This window comes from Artibeus jamaicensis, unplaced genomic scaffold (genome assembly GCF_021234435.1).
Source record: "Artibeus jamaicensis isolate MK-2021 breed Jamaican fruit bat unplaced genomic scaffold, CSHL_Jam_final contig_777, whole genome shotgun sequence".
Classification (NCBI taxonomy): Eukaryota; Metazoa; Chordata; class Mammalia; order Chiroptera; family Phyllostomidae; genus Artibeus; species Artibeus jamaicensis.
In genome coordinates, this window is record NW_026521966.1 from 411,820 (window position 1) to 428,103 (window position 16,284).

The 16,284-nt window shown below is 54.7% G+C and overlaps 1 protein-coding gene across 5 annotated transcripts; it reads right to left on the reverse strand.

Annotated features, from left to right (window-relative positions):
- Positions 1–51: 51 nt before the first annotated feature.
- CAMTA2 (calmodulin binding transcription activator 2) lies at positions 52–16,282 on the reverse strand. 5 transcript variants are annotated; one of them, XM_053672622.1, is made up of 22 exons: positions 16,204–16,282; positions 14,839–14,927; positions 14,568–14,671; positions 13,354–13,421; positions 13,134–13,269; positions 12,473–12,559; positions 12,062–12,215; positions 11,601–11,735; positions 10,100–11,043; positions 9,336–9,462; positions 7,881–8,015; positions 5,784–5,899; positions 4,960–5,144; positions 4,581–4,659; positions 4,166–4,388; positions 3,621–3,922; positions 2,442–2,638; positions 2,004–2,187; positions 1,725–1,796; positions 1,262–1,431; positions 1,004–1,078; positions 52–909 (listed from the first exon to the last, which is right to left on the reverse strand). In XM_053672622.1, the coding sequence occupies exons 2-22, from the start codon at positions 14,867–14,869 to the stop codon at positions 846–848; spliced, it is 3,588 nt and encodes a 1,195-aa protein (XP_053528597.1). In that variant the 5' UTR covers positions 14,870–14,927; positions 16,204–16,282; the 3' UTR covers positions 52–845. The 5 variants fall into 5 exon arrangements, with proteins under 5 accessions (XP_053528597.1, XP_037000135.2, XP_037000132.2 ...); XM_037144240.2 differs by having other exon boundaries at positions 14,839–14,932; positions 16,204–16,278; XM_037144237.2 differs by lacking the exon at positions 16,204–16,282 and adding an exon at positions 15,032–15,556 and having other exon boundaries at positions 14,839–14,932.
- Positions 16,283–16,284: the final 2 nt, after the last annotated feature.

The following is a 16,284-nucleotide window of genomic DNA, read 5'->3' on the forward strand; positions in this document are numbered from 1 at the left end:
GCTCCTCCCGCCCCTCCCCGACCCCGCCCGAGACAGAAGTCGGAGGCTGGCTGGTGCAGCGATGTTTAATGGCAATTTGTAGAAACCAAGCCCATGCACAAGTAGAAAGTGCTTGTGGGGCCGCAGGAGGCCCCAGCCGCTCCTGGGAACCACAAGCGCGGCCGTGCAGCCCTTCCCGCGGCGTCTTAAATAGATTCTTCTTCATTATACTCTATATGTTACATATTTACAAGCCCCCTCCCATTGGGGCATGGGGGGGGACTCCACCAAGTGTTCCTATATACAGCGTCCCCCCCCACTCCCATTTGGCCCCAAGGTTGGTGGCCAGGAGTCAGAGTGACACAGAGAGAGAGTGGCGGGGGAGGGAGGAAGGTAGGGCCAGATGGGAAGGAAACATACGCAAACATGCGGAGTTGGGTGGGGGCACGTTCAGCCCTGAAACACGAGGGGCAAGCGTGCAGCGAAGGCAGAGGTGTGGCCAGGCTGATACATTCAGAGACTCCTCGATCAAATAAATAAGGCAAGTCAGGAAAGGGGTGAGGTGGGTGCAGGCAGGGAGGGAGCTGTGGAGAAGGGGCAGGCAGGGCTCCGGAGGTCACAGCTGAAGATGCAGGTATGTGGGGCGTGGGTCTTGTGGAGCCAGGGACCAAAAGAGAGAGGGTGTGACCTGGAGAGAAGAGGAGCTGGAGAGTGGTGGAGGGAGTTGAGCACTTTGGAGGGGGCAGTGGGTAAGAGACCTAGGGAACTCCAAAGTGACAGAGAAAGCTGCCGACAGGGAGCTCCTCCTCCCCCAGGGAGCCCTCTCCCTTAAGACTGCAAGAAGTGTCCTCCAGGGTGGGGAGAGGTCAAGTGGCCAGTCCAGGTTGGGGAAGCCCTTCTAGCTCCTGGTTCTGCTTCAGTTCCCTCATCCTGCAGAGACACGGAAGAAGTCAGAGGAGACCAGCAGATCTGGGGAGGTAGAGTGATGGAGTTGGCAGAGCAAAATCATCAGAAGAATGAATACCTGTGTCGGCATCGCCGCAGGAATCTCATGATTTTCCGGGCTGCCTGGTCCTGCTTCTTGGTGAGAAAGGAGCCTCTGGTAAAAAGAAAGAAAAAACATGAGCCCTCACAGACACTCAGGCGTCCCCTCTCCTCAGCCCCTTAGGGACCCTAGCAAGGAAGGGCAGGAGGTAGGATGATGAGCTGGGTGTTGAGGTTTCATGGGCAATGGTCATGGATGCGGTGGGCAGGCATAGGGGGCTGAGGGCTGGACCCATACTTGTTTCGGGCAGGCAGGCTGCCGGTGGGCCGACGTCGGTAGGAGCGGTAGTGCTGCTGGATGAGCACAGCTGCTCGGCGACTCTGCTGAAACCGCTTCTGCTCATAGTAGCTTCGGAATTTGCTTTGGATCAGGATGGCCGCCTGGGTCATCTTCTTGTAAAGTGCAAACTGTAGGGGTGGGGAGGAGAGACAGGCTGAAATGGAGGCACAGAAACCCAAACCCATGAGGGTCACCCCAAGTTCAGCTGATGCAGGTCTCTTTCTCTAATCCACATGCTTATGGAAAGGCTTGAATCATCACAGACGACCTCACACCCAGATCTCATGCCTAATACCTTAAGTGCAATCCAGGTCAGCTTGTGGAGAGAGAAGGGGAGTCAGGGTTCCAGCAGCATTCTGGATGCTCTGGGCTGGAATGGGTGGTTGTGGGTGTGGGTTGGTGGGAGAGAGAAGGGTCTGACCTGTTTGTACTTCCGGTAACAGCGCTGGATCACAGCTGCTGCTACTTCCTGCTGTTCCTTCAGCCACCGGCCCTAAGGGGGAAGAAGGAAGTCTTAGCACCTAAGCACCCCCCTAACAGACACATGATTTGTTCTTCCAACTTGCCTGAGGTCCCCTGGCCCTTCACCTCATCCGAGGCCTCTCTGGATGACTGCTCTCCCTCCCAAAGTCCTGGGAACCCACAGCGTCCCGACTCAAGATTGTGTAGTTCATGCCCTGAGAGATCCCAGCCTCCTGACCTTGTATTTTCGGAAGGCTGTCTGGATGACTCGGGCTGCCTCATACAATTCCCGCTGCTCATGATCCGATAATGTCAGCAAGGCAAAATCACTCTCCATCTTGCCACTGGCAGATGCCGAGAGAAACTCTGCCCAAGAAGGTGCTGGAGGGACAGCCAGGCGACCCCGCTCCAAAGGCAGTTCACTGTAGGGTAGGGAGAAGGCAAGTCATAGGGCATGTGAAGTCCCCCTACTCCTGCCTAGGGGTTGCTGTAAAGGGAGATCCCCAGCAACAGAGCCTGCAGAGCGTGATTTCAGAGCTCATCAGCCAGTTCCAATATCCTTCTTTAAAGGCCCCTGGTGTCTACCAGAATGGAGCTTTGGCTCTGGGGAAGCTGTCTTCCCCTTTCCCATCTTCCCTTGAAGAAGAATCTGGAGGCTTTGTCCTAAGCTGGTCACCTGGGAGGGGCAGAGCTGGGGAAATGGTCCACATTCTCCAGGTAGCTGGCCAGCCAGGACATGGTCTCGCTGAGCCCCAGGGCCCCTGTCCGCTCCCGCATTGGAGCTCCAGCCTCAGACAGCCCCACAAAGCCCTCTCGTTTAATCCGCTCTGGTGTGGCTTCGATGATCTGCTTGGCCAGTGAGATCATGTCCACCTGGATGGAGAAGCTGGGTGAGCTTTGAGGGGTCCCAACTGCCAAATGTTCCTGCCCTGACATCAAGCTGTAGCCTCAGTCCACTTCCTATCTTGTTCTTCCTCTCACCACCAGATGAGGCCTCAGGGACTGTTGTCCTTTGTAACCCTGTCTTTATTGGCCACTGTTCCGGATTCATTCATTTATACTTATTGGGCTTCCACCACCTGTGTTGAGACATCGTGGAGAACACAGGATAGGAAGGACATACTCCAAATGGAGGTCCAAGAGTTGAGCAAATGAAGGATTTAGCTTTCCAGGCTGACTGCCCACTGTCCCGCCCAGTCCTGGCCCTGCATGCCGACCAGCACATCCTGCCCGCAGGCTTGGCCTCCAGCTTACCGACCACATGACACCATATGGCTTCAGCCCTGAGGCCTGCAGCACTTCCTGCTGGCCACATGTAGCAGCCTACCTTGTGGGGGTCTCTTAAATTTTTTGTACTTATACTGCTACCCAATTAATCTGTTCACCTCCGTAAAGCAGATGTGTCCTCAAGCTCTTGCTGCTACACTTTTACTCTCTCATTTACTTATTCAACCAGACTTTTTTTAGCTTTTACCCTGTGTAAGTCTCCTCCCCACCAAAGGTCATTGCCAGATACCTTGCCAACTTCTCTTTTCCACAATCCTCCCAACTTTTCTCCATCACTCTGGTTCCCTAAGAAGCTTGTTTCTTCATGGATTAACAGGTAACCCTTACAGTCCAGCTCTAATTGAAAATATTCCCCAGAATTCTTAACCTCTGATGCCTCATGGTGTCTGAGTCAAGTTCTGATAGGAGCTAAGCAAAGGATTATCTTGTTTGTCCAAAAATGAGGGTAAATGACCCCTTCTTCCCAAACTAAAGTAAGACTCAGTCTGTTTCATTGACTAGTTGGCCTCACCCCACCCCTGTACCCAACTCTTTCTAGTCCTCATAATTCCGTCAACGTAAGTGGTACCGGGATTACATCCACAGCTGGTGGGCTGTAAACTTCCTCTGGAGCAGCCCCAGCATCCGGAGCTGGTGGGAGAGGAGGTGGTGAGGGTGGGGGCCCTTTGGGGTCGGTGGCTTCATAGTCCATGAGGAGTAGGGGGGCCTCTGGGGCACCAGAGGAGAGTTGGCCTGGGACCATCTCCATAATAATCTCAGAGGCGGGCAGAGGATCTGGGGGAGGACTCCCATCTGGGGCACTCGAATAGGCTGAAGTGACGGAGAAAGTGCCATCCGACAGCTCCGAGGGCGAGGAGACACTGCTCAGACCTGTAAGGGAAGAGGGTGAGGGCAGCAGGAGCCATCTGCCATCCTGGAGTCACCGACCTGCCCAATCTCTGCTCTCAGTCACTCTGTCCTTGCTAGTATTATCTTCCCATCCCGGCTTCCTCCTCGGTTTCCCTCCTCCTCGTCCTCTCACACTTCAGTCTCCTGTCTCCCACCCTTCAGTTTCCCCTTGGCCTATCCTTCCACTCACATTCCCCTCTTAAAAAGATTAGGAGCAACCCTCACCAGTGTCTGGACTGGAGGAGGGAGACGACTGGGCAAGTGGGGGCTCAGCTGAAGCTTCCTGTCTCTGTAGCTCCTCCAGGCAGCGGGCAAGGCGCACATGACCTCGGGAATGAGCCACAGACAGGGGGAGACGCCCCAGAGAGTCGGGAATGCTCAGCGCCTGTCGGTTCCAACGGAAAAGGAGCACAGCAGCTTCCAGGTGTCCTAGGGCACAAGCCCACATCTAAGGAGAGGGGCAGAGAAAGGACAGGAGGAATAGGGGGACAGAGGAGGAGGTGAGGCCTGAAGCCCCTTCTCTGCTGGCTACATCTTCAGTCCCTTGCCTTCCCCACTCTTCCTTCTGGAGATCTTCCCTTTGAAGCACCCTTCCCATTTCCCGTTGGCCCACATTCGCTCAGGAATCCAGCATCCTCACCAGGGGGGTACAAGAGAAATGATCCACGTTGAGCGGGTCAACCTCTTGCTCTAAGTCCAAGCTCCCGGTCTCCACACTTCTGGAGGGTTTGGGAAAAGAACATTAAAGCCGAGTCAGGGAAAAAGTGGGAACATCGGAACTGAAGGGAGAGGGAAACCAACTGTCTAGAAGCACTACAGGCAGTGGGATGAGGCAGTCAGAGGTGAATAAATGTAAGGAGGCCAAGAGTCAGTGTTGTAACTCGGGATACTACAATTCCCCCAGCCCCTCTTTCTTCCCAATGACCCCAACTCTCTCTGGAAGGGCTCTAGTCCCCCTCAGTCCCCTGGTACTTCTGTCCCAGTGGCTGCCCAGCCCCCTCCCTGCTGCCCCTGCTCACCGCCACTGGCTCAGGGTCTCGATGAGGCGGGCGTAGCCCTGGGCAGCAGCCAGGTGTAGAAGGCTCATGCCCCGGAAGGGGCTTCCGTGGGCCAGACGTTCAGGACCCCTCCAGGTGGAGCGTGGGATCATGCTCTCTACCAAGACCACCACCCGTGCCTCGAACCCCGGCCCCTGGCCTTCATCCTGCAGTACACACACCCTGATGCAGAGAGCTGAGCATCTGGTCCTCCGGCTTCGGATGGCCTCGGCCATCCCATATCTGTCCTCTCAGCTTCTAATTCTGTCCCCTCCCACACCTCTCACTCCAGGTTCCCCCCACCCAGACCTCTCATGGCCCATCAGTTCTCCCAGTTCAAGTTCCTGGGTGACCCCCACTCCCACGGCCAACTTTCTCCAGACCCCTGGTAGCCAGACCTCATACACCCTTGCCCATGTTGTGCCTTCATGTGGCTCAGATCAGTTCCATATATCCCCAGATGGCTTCTCCCCTTCAGAAGCCAGAGTTGTCTCCCAGTCTTCTTCCTTCAGAGACTCAGATCCCACAGAGCACTGGGCCCTAACCCTCCTGGCCCCTCCCCCACCTTCTCCCTCACCTCCACCCTTCTTCAAACCAGAAATAGTCTGAAGCCTGTCATGCCAAGAGGGTGCCCAGAATAGCCACTCTTGCCACAGGGCGGGGGTGGGAGCAGGGTGACATCAGGGATTAGGGAGGAGGGCTGGCTGAGGAGGTTGGGGACAGGAGAGTGAGAAGTCACACACTAGAGCCGTTTTCTTTAGGAAGACCCTCCCCCTGTTCACTGTAGACGTCCCTCATGGAAGTACCTGAATTGGAGGCACATTAGGACCTTGGCAGGGTGCCTGCCCAGCTGCTGCGATCTCTGCCATCCGCTTCTCCATCTGCTCCAGTCGCTCCAGTATGGACATCCGGAACTGGTTGTCTGAGGGGGAATGGGGATGGGAGCCTTAGGGAGCAGGGTCTGGCTGATGCCCGGAGCACCAGAACTGGATCTATCCTGGGGTCTCAGGGGTGAAGTCACAGAATCATATTCTTTCTTCTTCCCCCAAACAACAGCCCCTTTACCCACCCACCTTTGAAATACAGTCCACCGCGACTCAGTCCTTAAGCTAGAGCTCTTAACACTACTCACCGACCTAGGACCAGAATCCAGAACCACAACAGTGTCCTTCAGGACACAGAGACACTAGGAAATCCCACATAGCATCCAGCCCAAAACTGCCCCAGATCATACACACACATGCATTCCCCCAGCCTCCTCCTAGGTGAACTGTTCTGTCAGTTCTAATTGCCCCAGACACTACCTTTGTCCCCCATGCTGGGACTGAAGGACTCCAGGGTCCCTGCTCTCTGTTAACCGCTGCCCAAAAGAGCTCAGGGACTGTGATTTGAAAAGCACCGCCCCCTCCTCCTGGCCCCCCACAGCTGTCCACAAAGAGGATGGTGGGGAGGGAACGTGACAGAGACGGATAGCCATGTCCATTCCTCCTCCTCTCCCCACCCCATGCACAAATACACATGCACACACACACACATCCCAAGCTATATCTGTCCCCTCTTGAGATCACACAAGGACAAGGAGGCGAGGTGGGAGGGGATCAGAGCATGGAAAAACAAGCACAGAGAAACAGGGTGGAGGTCAGGGGTGTTCTGAGATGATAGGCAGAAGGGGATGAAAGTACAGAAGTGATGGTGGGGAGGAAGGTGGGGAATGATGGGCAGAAACTCAGATATAGCAGAGAAGAGAAAGAGCTGAGAGGATAAACAAGGTGAAGAGAAGAGAGACAGGACAAAGGAAAGCTGGGGACTGTACCAAATAAGCAACAAGGAAGAGAAGAGGGACAAGGTAAGACCCTGGTCCAAGGAGGAATGGAAAGAAGAGTGAGGGAAGCAACCCACAGGAGAGACGGTATGACACAGATTAGGTAGGGACGAGTAAGGTGAAAAGTAGTCACAGCAGGACAGGCAGGACAGGCCTGGGAGACCTGGCAGGACTGCAAGGTCAGCTGCGGGGCAACCCACCCACTTTGTGAAGGGACAGGAGGCTCTGAGGGTGAGGCAGGCCAAGGGCCAGCCAAGCCACGAGCCATGGAAAGAAGCAGGGATGGAGAGAGACACACTCAACAGGGTGGCAGCAGAACTGAGACACTAAAGCAACAACAGAGACACCCAGAGGAGAAGACAGAGAAGCACAAACCTTGAGAAAGAAGCAGAAGCAGAGAGAAGCAATTCTCAAAGCCACAGGAGGGATAACCAGTAAACGGAACAGACACAGTTCTAGACTTAAATAAACACACACACACACACACACACACACACACACACACACACACGTGTGTGTGTGCATGCATCTCTGTGTGTCTGAATAAGGCTGTATGTTTGTATGAAAAAGTATACCATGATATTAAAGTAATAGATATTTACTGAGTAGTCCTGTAGGCAGTTTTCATTTTCTACTTTTTAGTTAATGTGTTTTTTTGTAATTTGTAAACTTCCTATAACTAGTCCCTATCTTTATAGAAGGGAAAACAATAAGAAAACTGAAATCCATGTGTACATATATGTATATGTATGTATAATATATACATACTCATGCACTTTCCCTATGTATTGCTCTAGACTCTGTCTCTACTCTGCCTCTTGGCCTTGCTTGCCTAAACCCCATCCTTTGTGATGAAGAGGCCAGGGAAGAGCTGGGACAAAGACAGTTCCAAGATTTACAGGGAAGAGAAGGTAGGAGAAGTTTGCTGCTGCGTTTAGAAATGACCAGCGAAGCAGGAGTTGAGGAAAGGCTGGTAAAGGTGAGCCAAGTGGTGGCCACCTGAGTGCTAAGGGGTCCAGGAGCCTGTCATGCTCAAAGGTCGTGGGACCTGACACTCAGGGTCAGAGGGCTAGGTACTTACCATCCAGTGACAACCAGTCAAGCTGAGTACTAGGCAGTGACAGGAATCGACGGGCTCGATACTCAAAGAGCACAGAAGCAGAAAGGGGCCCCTCCCGCCCGGCCACCTGCAAAGACACCAGCCCTACCTCATGGGCTGGGGGGTGGGGTGTAGGATCAGTGAGAAGAGCCCTCTTTCCCTAGTTCCTTCTCTGGCCCTGCGTTAGAGCCAGAGAGGGTCATTTCATATTGAGTTCCCCAACGTCCCTGCCGTGGGCCAAAAGGGCCCTGGCTCCAATGGCCTTGGCACTAGCTGGGAAGGAGTTCCAGTCATTCGAGAACTTAACATCTGCTATAGGCCAGAGACCCCTTGGACTCCAGGCCTGGTAGTTAAGGATGTTTCTTATTCAGCACCAAGGCCTAAAAGCTGAGGGTCAAGAGACACCTGTACTTTTAACCAACTTGATAGGAGATAAATCCTGTGGTCTCCCAGTAACAGAGGTCATGACCCTGTTACTAAGATGGGGGAAAGGAGAGCTAGCTGCGCACCCAATGGTGCCTAGTGAGAGCTATGTCCGAAGGTCTCAGTATCTATAGCCTTGAGAATGAAACCACCAGGCCCTGGTCCCGAGACTAGAGGCTGAGACTCTTCTTCCCAAATGCCAGCTTCTCTTGTCTCATCCCCTTCCGTCCGTGCACCACTAAACAGTGCTGCTGAGACGGGGGACAGCACACTCACTGATGACAAAGCTGTCAGCCTGTCACCCTTAGGGGTCTGCCAGTGCGGCTGACTATTGAGTGCAGGGTGAGGGACAAGGCTGGTGGTGAAAGGGCAGAGACAAGCCTTGGCAATGACATCTAGACCAGTGCTGTCCAACAAGGCTTTCCTTAGCGACAGGTGGAAATGTTTGCCTGCTCTTTTCAATAGGGCAGCACTAGCCGCAGTCACTACTGAGCACTCAAAATGTGGTTGGTGTGACTGAGGACCTGAATTTTAAGTTTAATTTTAATTTCAACAGGCATGTGTGGCTAACATCTACCATATTAAATAGCACAGGTCTAGAACCAATGTTCTTCAGTCCTAAGACTGGCTGGAGGGGACCAACATCTCTCCCTTTTCATTCTCCCAAGAGCCAAGGACTCTGACTTGAAGCCAGAGGCCTGAATGGACATTAGAGACCACTTGGGTCGAATGCCTGACCTGACAGGAGTGGAGGCCCAGGACCTAGGAAAGGAGCAGACATATCTAAGGTTACTAGTAGATTTCACTAGAAATCTACTAGTAGATTTCTTGGACCAGAGCCTGGACTTTCTGACACTAAGCCCAGGCTTATCTGCCTGCTGGGGGACTGTGGGACTCAGCCTCAAGACTGGGTGAGGTCTTTGTGCTCTCAGGAACAACTCAACAACTTTGTTCCCAGTGCTTCCTAAATGCCCACATGTTAGTCCCTTCCGCCACCATTCCCAATCCCCATACCGGGACAGTAGCAGCGTAAGACACCAGGCTGGACAAGTGATGCTGGCACTGCGATGTGATCAAAGACACAGGAGTAATGCTCAGAGGCCTCCATCCAAGGACCTGTGATGAGCACTTTGACTCCACCCTGCAGGCAGAAGTCAGAGGGCCATGTGACAAGAGTTCTGTTTGGTATTCATTCACTCACTCATTCAGACCCTGAGAGAGTAGCAACTATGTGGCAGGCCCTGTGCTGGAGTTTGGTGGTACGGAGACTGGACAGGACCCTCTCAGGTACAGTCAGCTACTCCGTCCCTTCTCCCCAACATCCCTGCCCTGCACCTAAATCTGCTAGCCTCACCCAAGGCTGCGAACTCATCTGCAGATAGCTGTCATCAGGAGGAAGTCCTTTTCTTAGGGCCCCACTGTAGTTTCTCCTTTCCCTCTCTAGGGCAGCATAAAGCAGAACTTCTCTAATGATGAAGACAGTCTTTTAGCTTCCCCAAGTCTGCAATCATACCCCAGCTGTGTTTTTTCTTCTCCATAGAGTTGTCCCATTCCCTCCCCGTGAAAGTCACCAAGGGAATGGACTCCCCTGGGCACTTGGGGGACTCATACAACCATGTGGAAGGGGAAGGAAGGGGGAAGGGTGAGTTGGAAGGACTATGGAAACAGGAAAGGAGGTACACGCCGGAAAAAATAGAGGTTGGGAGGAGAACTAAGCAGCCATGGTAATCAGGCCACAGACCGTGGGGGAAGAGGAACAGAGGGGCGAGCAGACTCACCTCTGGGTAGGACCACTCTGGGGAGAAGTCTGTGATGGTGCTAAGAGCAGGAGAGAGCTGGGGGGTTGGGGCAGGGATGCTCGAAGCTTCGTCACTGATGAGTTCTCCCATAAGGTCTGGGAATGATGGAAGACTGAAGGGCTCCAGCTCACTGGCCCCACCAGCTCCTCCAAACAAGGCCTCCCCTCTTCCTACCCTGCCCGATGGCTCCAAGGGGGCAGGTGAAGGTGGGGGTGAAGGAGGGGGTGAAGGTACAGGTGGGGCAGGCCCCTGGGCCTTCAGCTCCCCCCCACCATCATCGTCTTGAATGAAGAAGCAGTTTCCTCTTTTCCCCCTGGCTACTGACTGTGGAGGGGAACCCTGAGCAGCTGCCTGGGGCTCCAGGGCAGCAGCAGGCTCTAGGGCAGGACAGGGGGTATGGGCGGCCTCTGCCTCTGGGAAGTCTGGGCTTACCCCCTGCCCACCTCCGTATGTCTGGCCCCTCTGGGGGCTGTTGAGAAAACGATCAGGGTCAAAGGCAGGGCTGGGAGGAGCTGGTGGAACAGAGGGCTCAGAGCCTACAACCACGGCCAAGCTCATGGAAGGGTGAGGGTCGGCCTGGGGAGCCAAGTGCCTGGTGGGTGTTAAGCCCCCAGTACGCTGCTCCAGGCCTGTCAGAAGGAGGATTGCAGTGCCTCCTCTCGATGAACCCCCTCGAGAGGTGGGAGGGCTAGGTCTGATCTCTAGGGGTTCTGCAAAGCCTGATGAAGAGGAGGAAGAGGAGGAGGAGGAAGATGGGGAGGTATGTGCTTTGGGGAGCTCTGGGGGAAGTGGGGCTATCAGTGGAGGGGGCTCAGGGGGATGGGGATGGGGGATAGAGGTCAGGGTTAAAGCTCGGGGCTCCACTTTAGGAGAGATGATGCGGTGTTTTGTGCTGCTACATTTGTGGGTAAGGCTTCCGGAACCTGGAATGGAAAGAGGTGGAGAGGAGAGAAGGGATATGACACATCTTTGCCCAGCCTTCCCTTAGTGGAAGCCTTGTATTTCCTGGGACACTGCTATATAGTGAATATGAGGTGTAATCCTGATTATAACCACTGGGGGGCGGCAGAAATGCTTATCCTCCCCCAAATTAAACAGGACTGGGGGAGAATGGCAGGGGAGGACTGAGGGCTTGGAGAAAGAGCTGAGAAAAAAAGGCAAATGTATATTAAAAAAAAAAAAAGACAACAGGACAGATCCAAGGGGGTAGCAATGCTAAGGCTGGGTCTAAGTGGTAGTGCTGGTGTGGAAGGAGTTGCTAAGGGTAGGAGGAAGATAAAGAGCCTGGCCTGCCAAGACTCAAGTAAAAGGAGCTGGGGCCAGTGTGCACCCAGATGGGAAGGCTTCTGTTCAGCTGGCCCAGCTTTCTGGGACATGCAAATCAGCATGCAAATCCCAGCAAGACAGATATCCCCCTGGCTTGAGTAAGTGCAGTGTGACTAGACAGGAAAAGAGCACCAAGATTAGGGGGGTCACTAACCAAGGCCCCCACTGCAAAGACAGGCATGGGTTCGGGGTGCAGGCTTGGTCGGGTGAGTGTCCAGGATCTGCTGCACCAGCTGCTCTACAGAGAACTCCTCTGTGCCGTTCCCACAGCTCCACTTGATGCCGTGAACTAGAGGAGAGTTGGGGGAAGTGCTATGGGAGCCCCACACACGTCCCCAGAGTGCCCTGATGGCTCCTCCAAGCACCTGAGATGTTCCGAGACTTCTGGCCAGGAGCGAAGAGGCCAGCAGCTTCAAAACTGCTTGCATTTGTAGTTCACAGCTGTCCCTTCTCCACAATCCAACACCTAAGAGCTCACCAGGAAGCCTAGCACCCCCTCAGGAAAGCACCCTCTTGGCTTGGAGGGAAACGGTCACCCCACAGGCTCCTGGTGCCTTTGGGTGGCCCCTGTGTCCACTCTCCCCTTGGACCACTGTCCTAGCCCTACTGCCTTACACATGGGCTTCAGCTGTCCCAACAGCTCCTCCCGGGACCACTTCAGCCACTCTCGACGGTCACTGCTGATGGAACAAAAGATGGGGCTGCAGCCCTTTCCACAATCCTCCAGGGCAGGGACGTTCAGGTAGTGCACAAGGACGATATCAGGGTTCTGAGGGCACAAGGGTACACACACAGAGCACCATGGGGTCCTGAGATCCAGGGGCTCAGCTTCCTAGTCTTCACTTTCTTCCTGGGCATCCTCCCAACCTCATCCCCAATTTCTGGTTCTGTCTATCCCCACCTCCCTATCTCCCCAGGCTCCTTTTCCCACTCAGAACCTAGTCATCTTTCCACTGCATTGTTTCAGACCCCATCTCCCTCAAAGAGCCAGGAAGAGTGTGGCCCCCTGAGCTTTTCCATCCTTACCTGGAGCAGCCAGTAGCAGCGCCGATGGAATGTGGGGACGATGGAAGAGTGAACGTAGCAGCCATAGAGACACTGCCAGGAGACAGGCTGGGGTGGGGGGAGGGCTAGTCTGCTCCCCAACTCTTCCTCTGTTCAGTCCCTTTGCAGGAATCCCAATCTTTCCACCAGTTCCTCTTCAACCCTTACCCACCCCCACCTACTCCCCACACCTTTAAAATCCCAGCACCCCAAGTCATAGATGAGGGGCAGGACCAGGGAACAGTGGGACTGAGGCCTTACAACGAGGACCACATGTGAGATATGAGCCTATCTAGACAACGGAGGGCAGGGCAAAAGCACATCTGACATGAGGGGCAACGATATGGGGAAAAGAAACCTACGCTTAGAGGTTCAGTACTTAGACTCCTGAGAGAAATGTAAGAGAGATGGAGGCACTGGACACCGGTGTCCTCCAGGGGAAGCATGGCCTAAGGCTCGGAGAGTTGGGATGTGGAGGGAAATGGGATGTGGAGGGGGGGCTAAGCTATCAGCCAGATGATACAGAGTGAGTGAGAAAGGAGGGTGGTGAGGGGGACAATGGCACCAAGCCCTGGCAGGAGTGGAACCCAGCTAAGGATGGAGAAGGATGGGCCAGGGCAGATGAGTTGGATGCTTTGCTTACCTCCATGCCCTGGACCTTCAGCTTCATGTGGTCCTCTCGGGTGGTCTTCCCATCCTTCCGCTTCTTCCAGAGGTAACCATCCTTCCGGTATTTCACCTTCTTGCGGTTGTAGAGGATAATGGAACCATTCTGAGGCCTGAAGAGGAAAGTGCTGAGGCCTTGAGTTCTGTGAACAGGACCCAGGAGCCCTGCCACTCCCCACCTTCACAACCTTACTCACCTCGTCTTTGGAGCACAGGATAGCCACTCATCATGCTTCTCAAAGGTGATCAAGTAGGATGCAATCTCCTGGAGGAAAAGAGGTACGCGGGTGGGTAGCCCCTTCATATCCTCTCAGCCTGGCCTTTCGGTCACCCTGTCTCAGTCCCTGCTGAGTCCTGGCAGCTAGTGGGGGTTGCTGCCAGGTATCTGGACCCAGCAATGCCCACTGCCCTCCTAAGAACCCCAGCTGACAAAAGTCTAACCGCTCCTTCCCTCCCTTCCAACTGGGGCTTTTATCTTGGGGTCCGGTTCAAGCTCTTCGTCATTCTTTGTTCGTACTCTATATTATTTTACTCTCTCTGAATTCCATTTTTGTGCCACTTCCTGACTCAGAAAACTTCAATGGTTTGACACTGCTGGGAATTCCGGATTCCTCAGCCTGACTCCATGGTCCTCCCTGACCAGGGATCAAACCATCATTCACACTATTTATACATATTGCACCTACCAGTCCTGCCAGACCACCGGTCCACTGATTTTTCCTTGAACTTGCTCTGAGCAGTCACCTCCTCAATGTGCCCTACCAGCCCCAAGTGCCATGTACAGACCTCTCTGAGTCTGGAAATCCTAGCTATCCTACAGACCGAACCCCTTCCCAGATCTCCAGGAGCCCTGCTGCCTCCCCAGCCCTTCCTGCATTTATAATACCACACACATACCTTTTCACTGACAGCTGTCTTCTAATCAAATAATCAAATCAATAATGATCATTCACCAAGTACGTACAAAGCACTGGGTGTGGGGAGTACTGAAGGTGTGTAACACAGGACTGTGCCCTCCAGAAGGAGCCCAAGTCAGTGGTGGTTAAAAAAAAGTAGGAGCTCTGGAGTGACTTAGATAAACCCATCTATACCACGAGGATAAAAATGCTTGCTCTATAGCATTGTTAGAGAACTAAATGAGGTAATATAGGTCAAGGGCTTAGCACAGTGTCCAGTTTACAGTAAGAAATACTATAAAGGTGGTAACCATTATTTTTACTCAGGTGGATATAGATCAAGAAGTGAGCTCCTACAAGATGCAGGTCTTTATACCTCACCTATGATCCCCACAGAGCCCATAACAGTACTCTGCGCTTGGGAGTCACAGACACATGAAGACAGGCCCCCAGCTCATCCTCCTCTAGCTCACCAGACCTTGCTGGGCCCTAATCCCCCACCCTCCCTAGTAAACCTCATTTGTATTCCACCGTAGCCGCTCTGGAGGCAGCAGCGGACAGCGAGGAAGACACTCCAACAGCTTCTTGGGGAGAAAGATCTTCAGGTGGTGGCTGTTCTCTAGAGGGAATTAGAAGGAAGGGCTTAGTATGCTAGCTCCAGGGCAAAGGGCTGAAGCAGAGCACTGGGAGGAAGTTCAAATGACAAGAATCCAAGAATTACAGTCACCATGGGGCAGGGAGAAAGAAAGGTCGTGCCCAAAATGGGAACGTGGATTGTGAACTCACCAGCAACCTCGGTGGTGTCCTTGGTACTCATGGTGAGGGTTCCAGGGGCAAGGTCACCCCGGGCCTGAGGGGCCGGGGGGAGGGGGAGTCTGTGCTGGGGGAAGAGAGAACAGGTCATGGCAGAAGCCCCCCACACTTAGCCAGGATGAGGAGGATGAGGTGGGAGAGGGAGTACAGAACTGGGTAGTGATACCTGGAAAAGATGAGGAAGAGGAATGGGATCAGCTCCGATGTGAGAGTAGAGCCAAGGAATGGGGGAGAGGGAGAACGCAGACATGGTGCCACGAACCAACGTGAGTGGGGAGACACTACAGTGTAATCAGGAAGAGCGGGGTGGGGGAGGGGGAGGCTGGCAGGGCTGGGGTCCTACAGCGTGCGCCCTTGAGGAGGCTGGGGCTTCAGTGGGGTCAGGTCCTGGGGACCTGGAACTCAGGCCATTCGGTCCTTGGAGACTAGTTTGGCAAAGGGAAGGCTGGATGCTGGGCGTTGGGGGTTGGGCAGGAGATCTGAGTCCGAGCGGAGAGCTAGGCCTTAGAAGACACACCCTGAGTTCCTTCTCTATTTGATTTTTTCCAAGAGGAAAGACAGATCTGATAACCTACCCTGACCCCTCTCTCTCTCGGGTACATGCGGTCAAGGCCTAGTACAATTGGGGCTAGACACCCAGGACCCAGCTTCCCACCCTCAGGACAACGCAGAGGCTGACAGCCCTCTCCACCTCTTACCCACCTTTCTCCCCACCCTTCCCAAATGCCTCCTTCTCCCCTGGCCTCCACGCCTACCCTACACCATCCACCACTTTGGCTCCAGCCCGAGCTCCCACCCTCCTGGGGAAACAGATGGAAGCTGGAGGAGGCTCTCAGCGCGGGCTCCGCCAGGTGTCCAAGGATGACGTGGGGTGGGGGAGGCCCCTGCGAGCTCCGCTGCGTGGGTTGGGGTATGGACTCCGCCACCCGGCACAGGTGCGCAACCTGGGCTAGGCCGCCTGCAAGGGTGCGGAACCGGCTGGGGGCGCTCCCATAAGGTGGGGTGGTGGTCCTGGGAGAAGCTTGGAGGTGGGAGGGTCTTGCCTCCCTCCCACAGAGATGGATGTCCTGGAGACACAGCGGAGCAGGGTGCGGAGGCGGGCGAGGGGCGAGGGGCAGCGGGGTACGGGGGTCTCCCAGGCAGTGCCATTACGGCAGGTCCGCGGTGGGGCCCTACGCGGAGCGGCGCCCCCTGGCGCGGGGGAGGAGGACGGAAGCGGGCCGTGCGGGCGAACCCGAAGAGGAGCAGTGGTCTCCCGCGCGGAGCACCACGCTTGGGCCGGTGGAGTTGCGCCCCCTGGCGCGGAGGCAGAGGCGGGCAAAAGGTCCTGGCTCTTACCTCCCGGGGTCCCGCAGGTGACGGCAGCAGCGGCCATTCTACCCCACACCGAACCCCCCCCAGTGCCGGCTGACAGCGGCG

Bases quoted from the DNA above. Each gene is read 5' to 3' on its own strand.
- CAMTA2 (XM_037144237.2), bottom strand. From the start codon at position 15,115: ATGTCTGCGTTCTCCCTCTCCCCCATTCCTTGGCTCTACTCTCACATC. The intron at 5,900-7,880 runs GTAAGTACCTAG...ATTCCCCCTCAG, and splicing joins TGACTGGTTGTCACTGGATG to ACAACCAGTTCCGGATGTCC. The intron at 910-1,003 runs GTATTCATTCTT...GTGTCTCTGCAG, and splicing joins CTGCGGCGATGCCGACACAG to GATGAGGGAACTGAAGCAGA.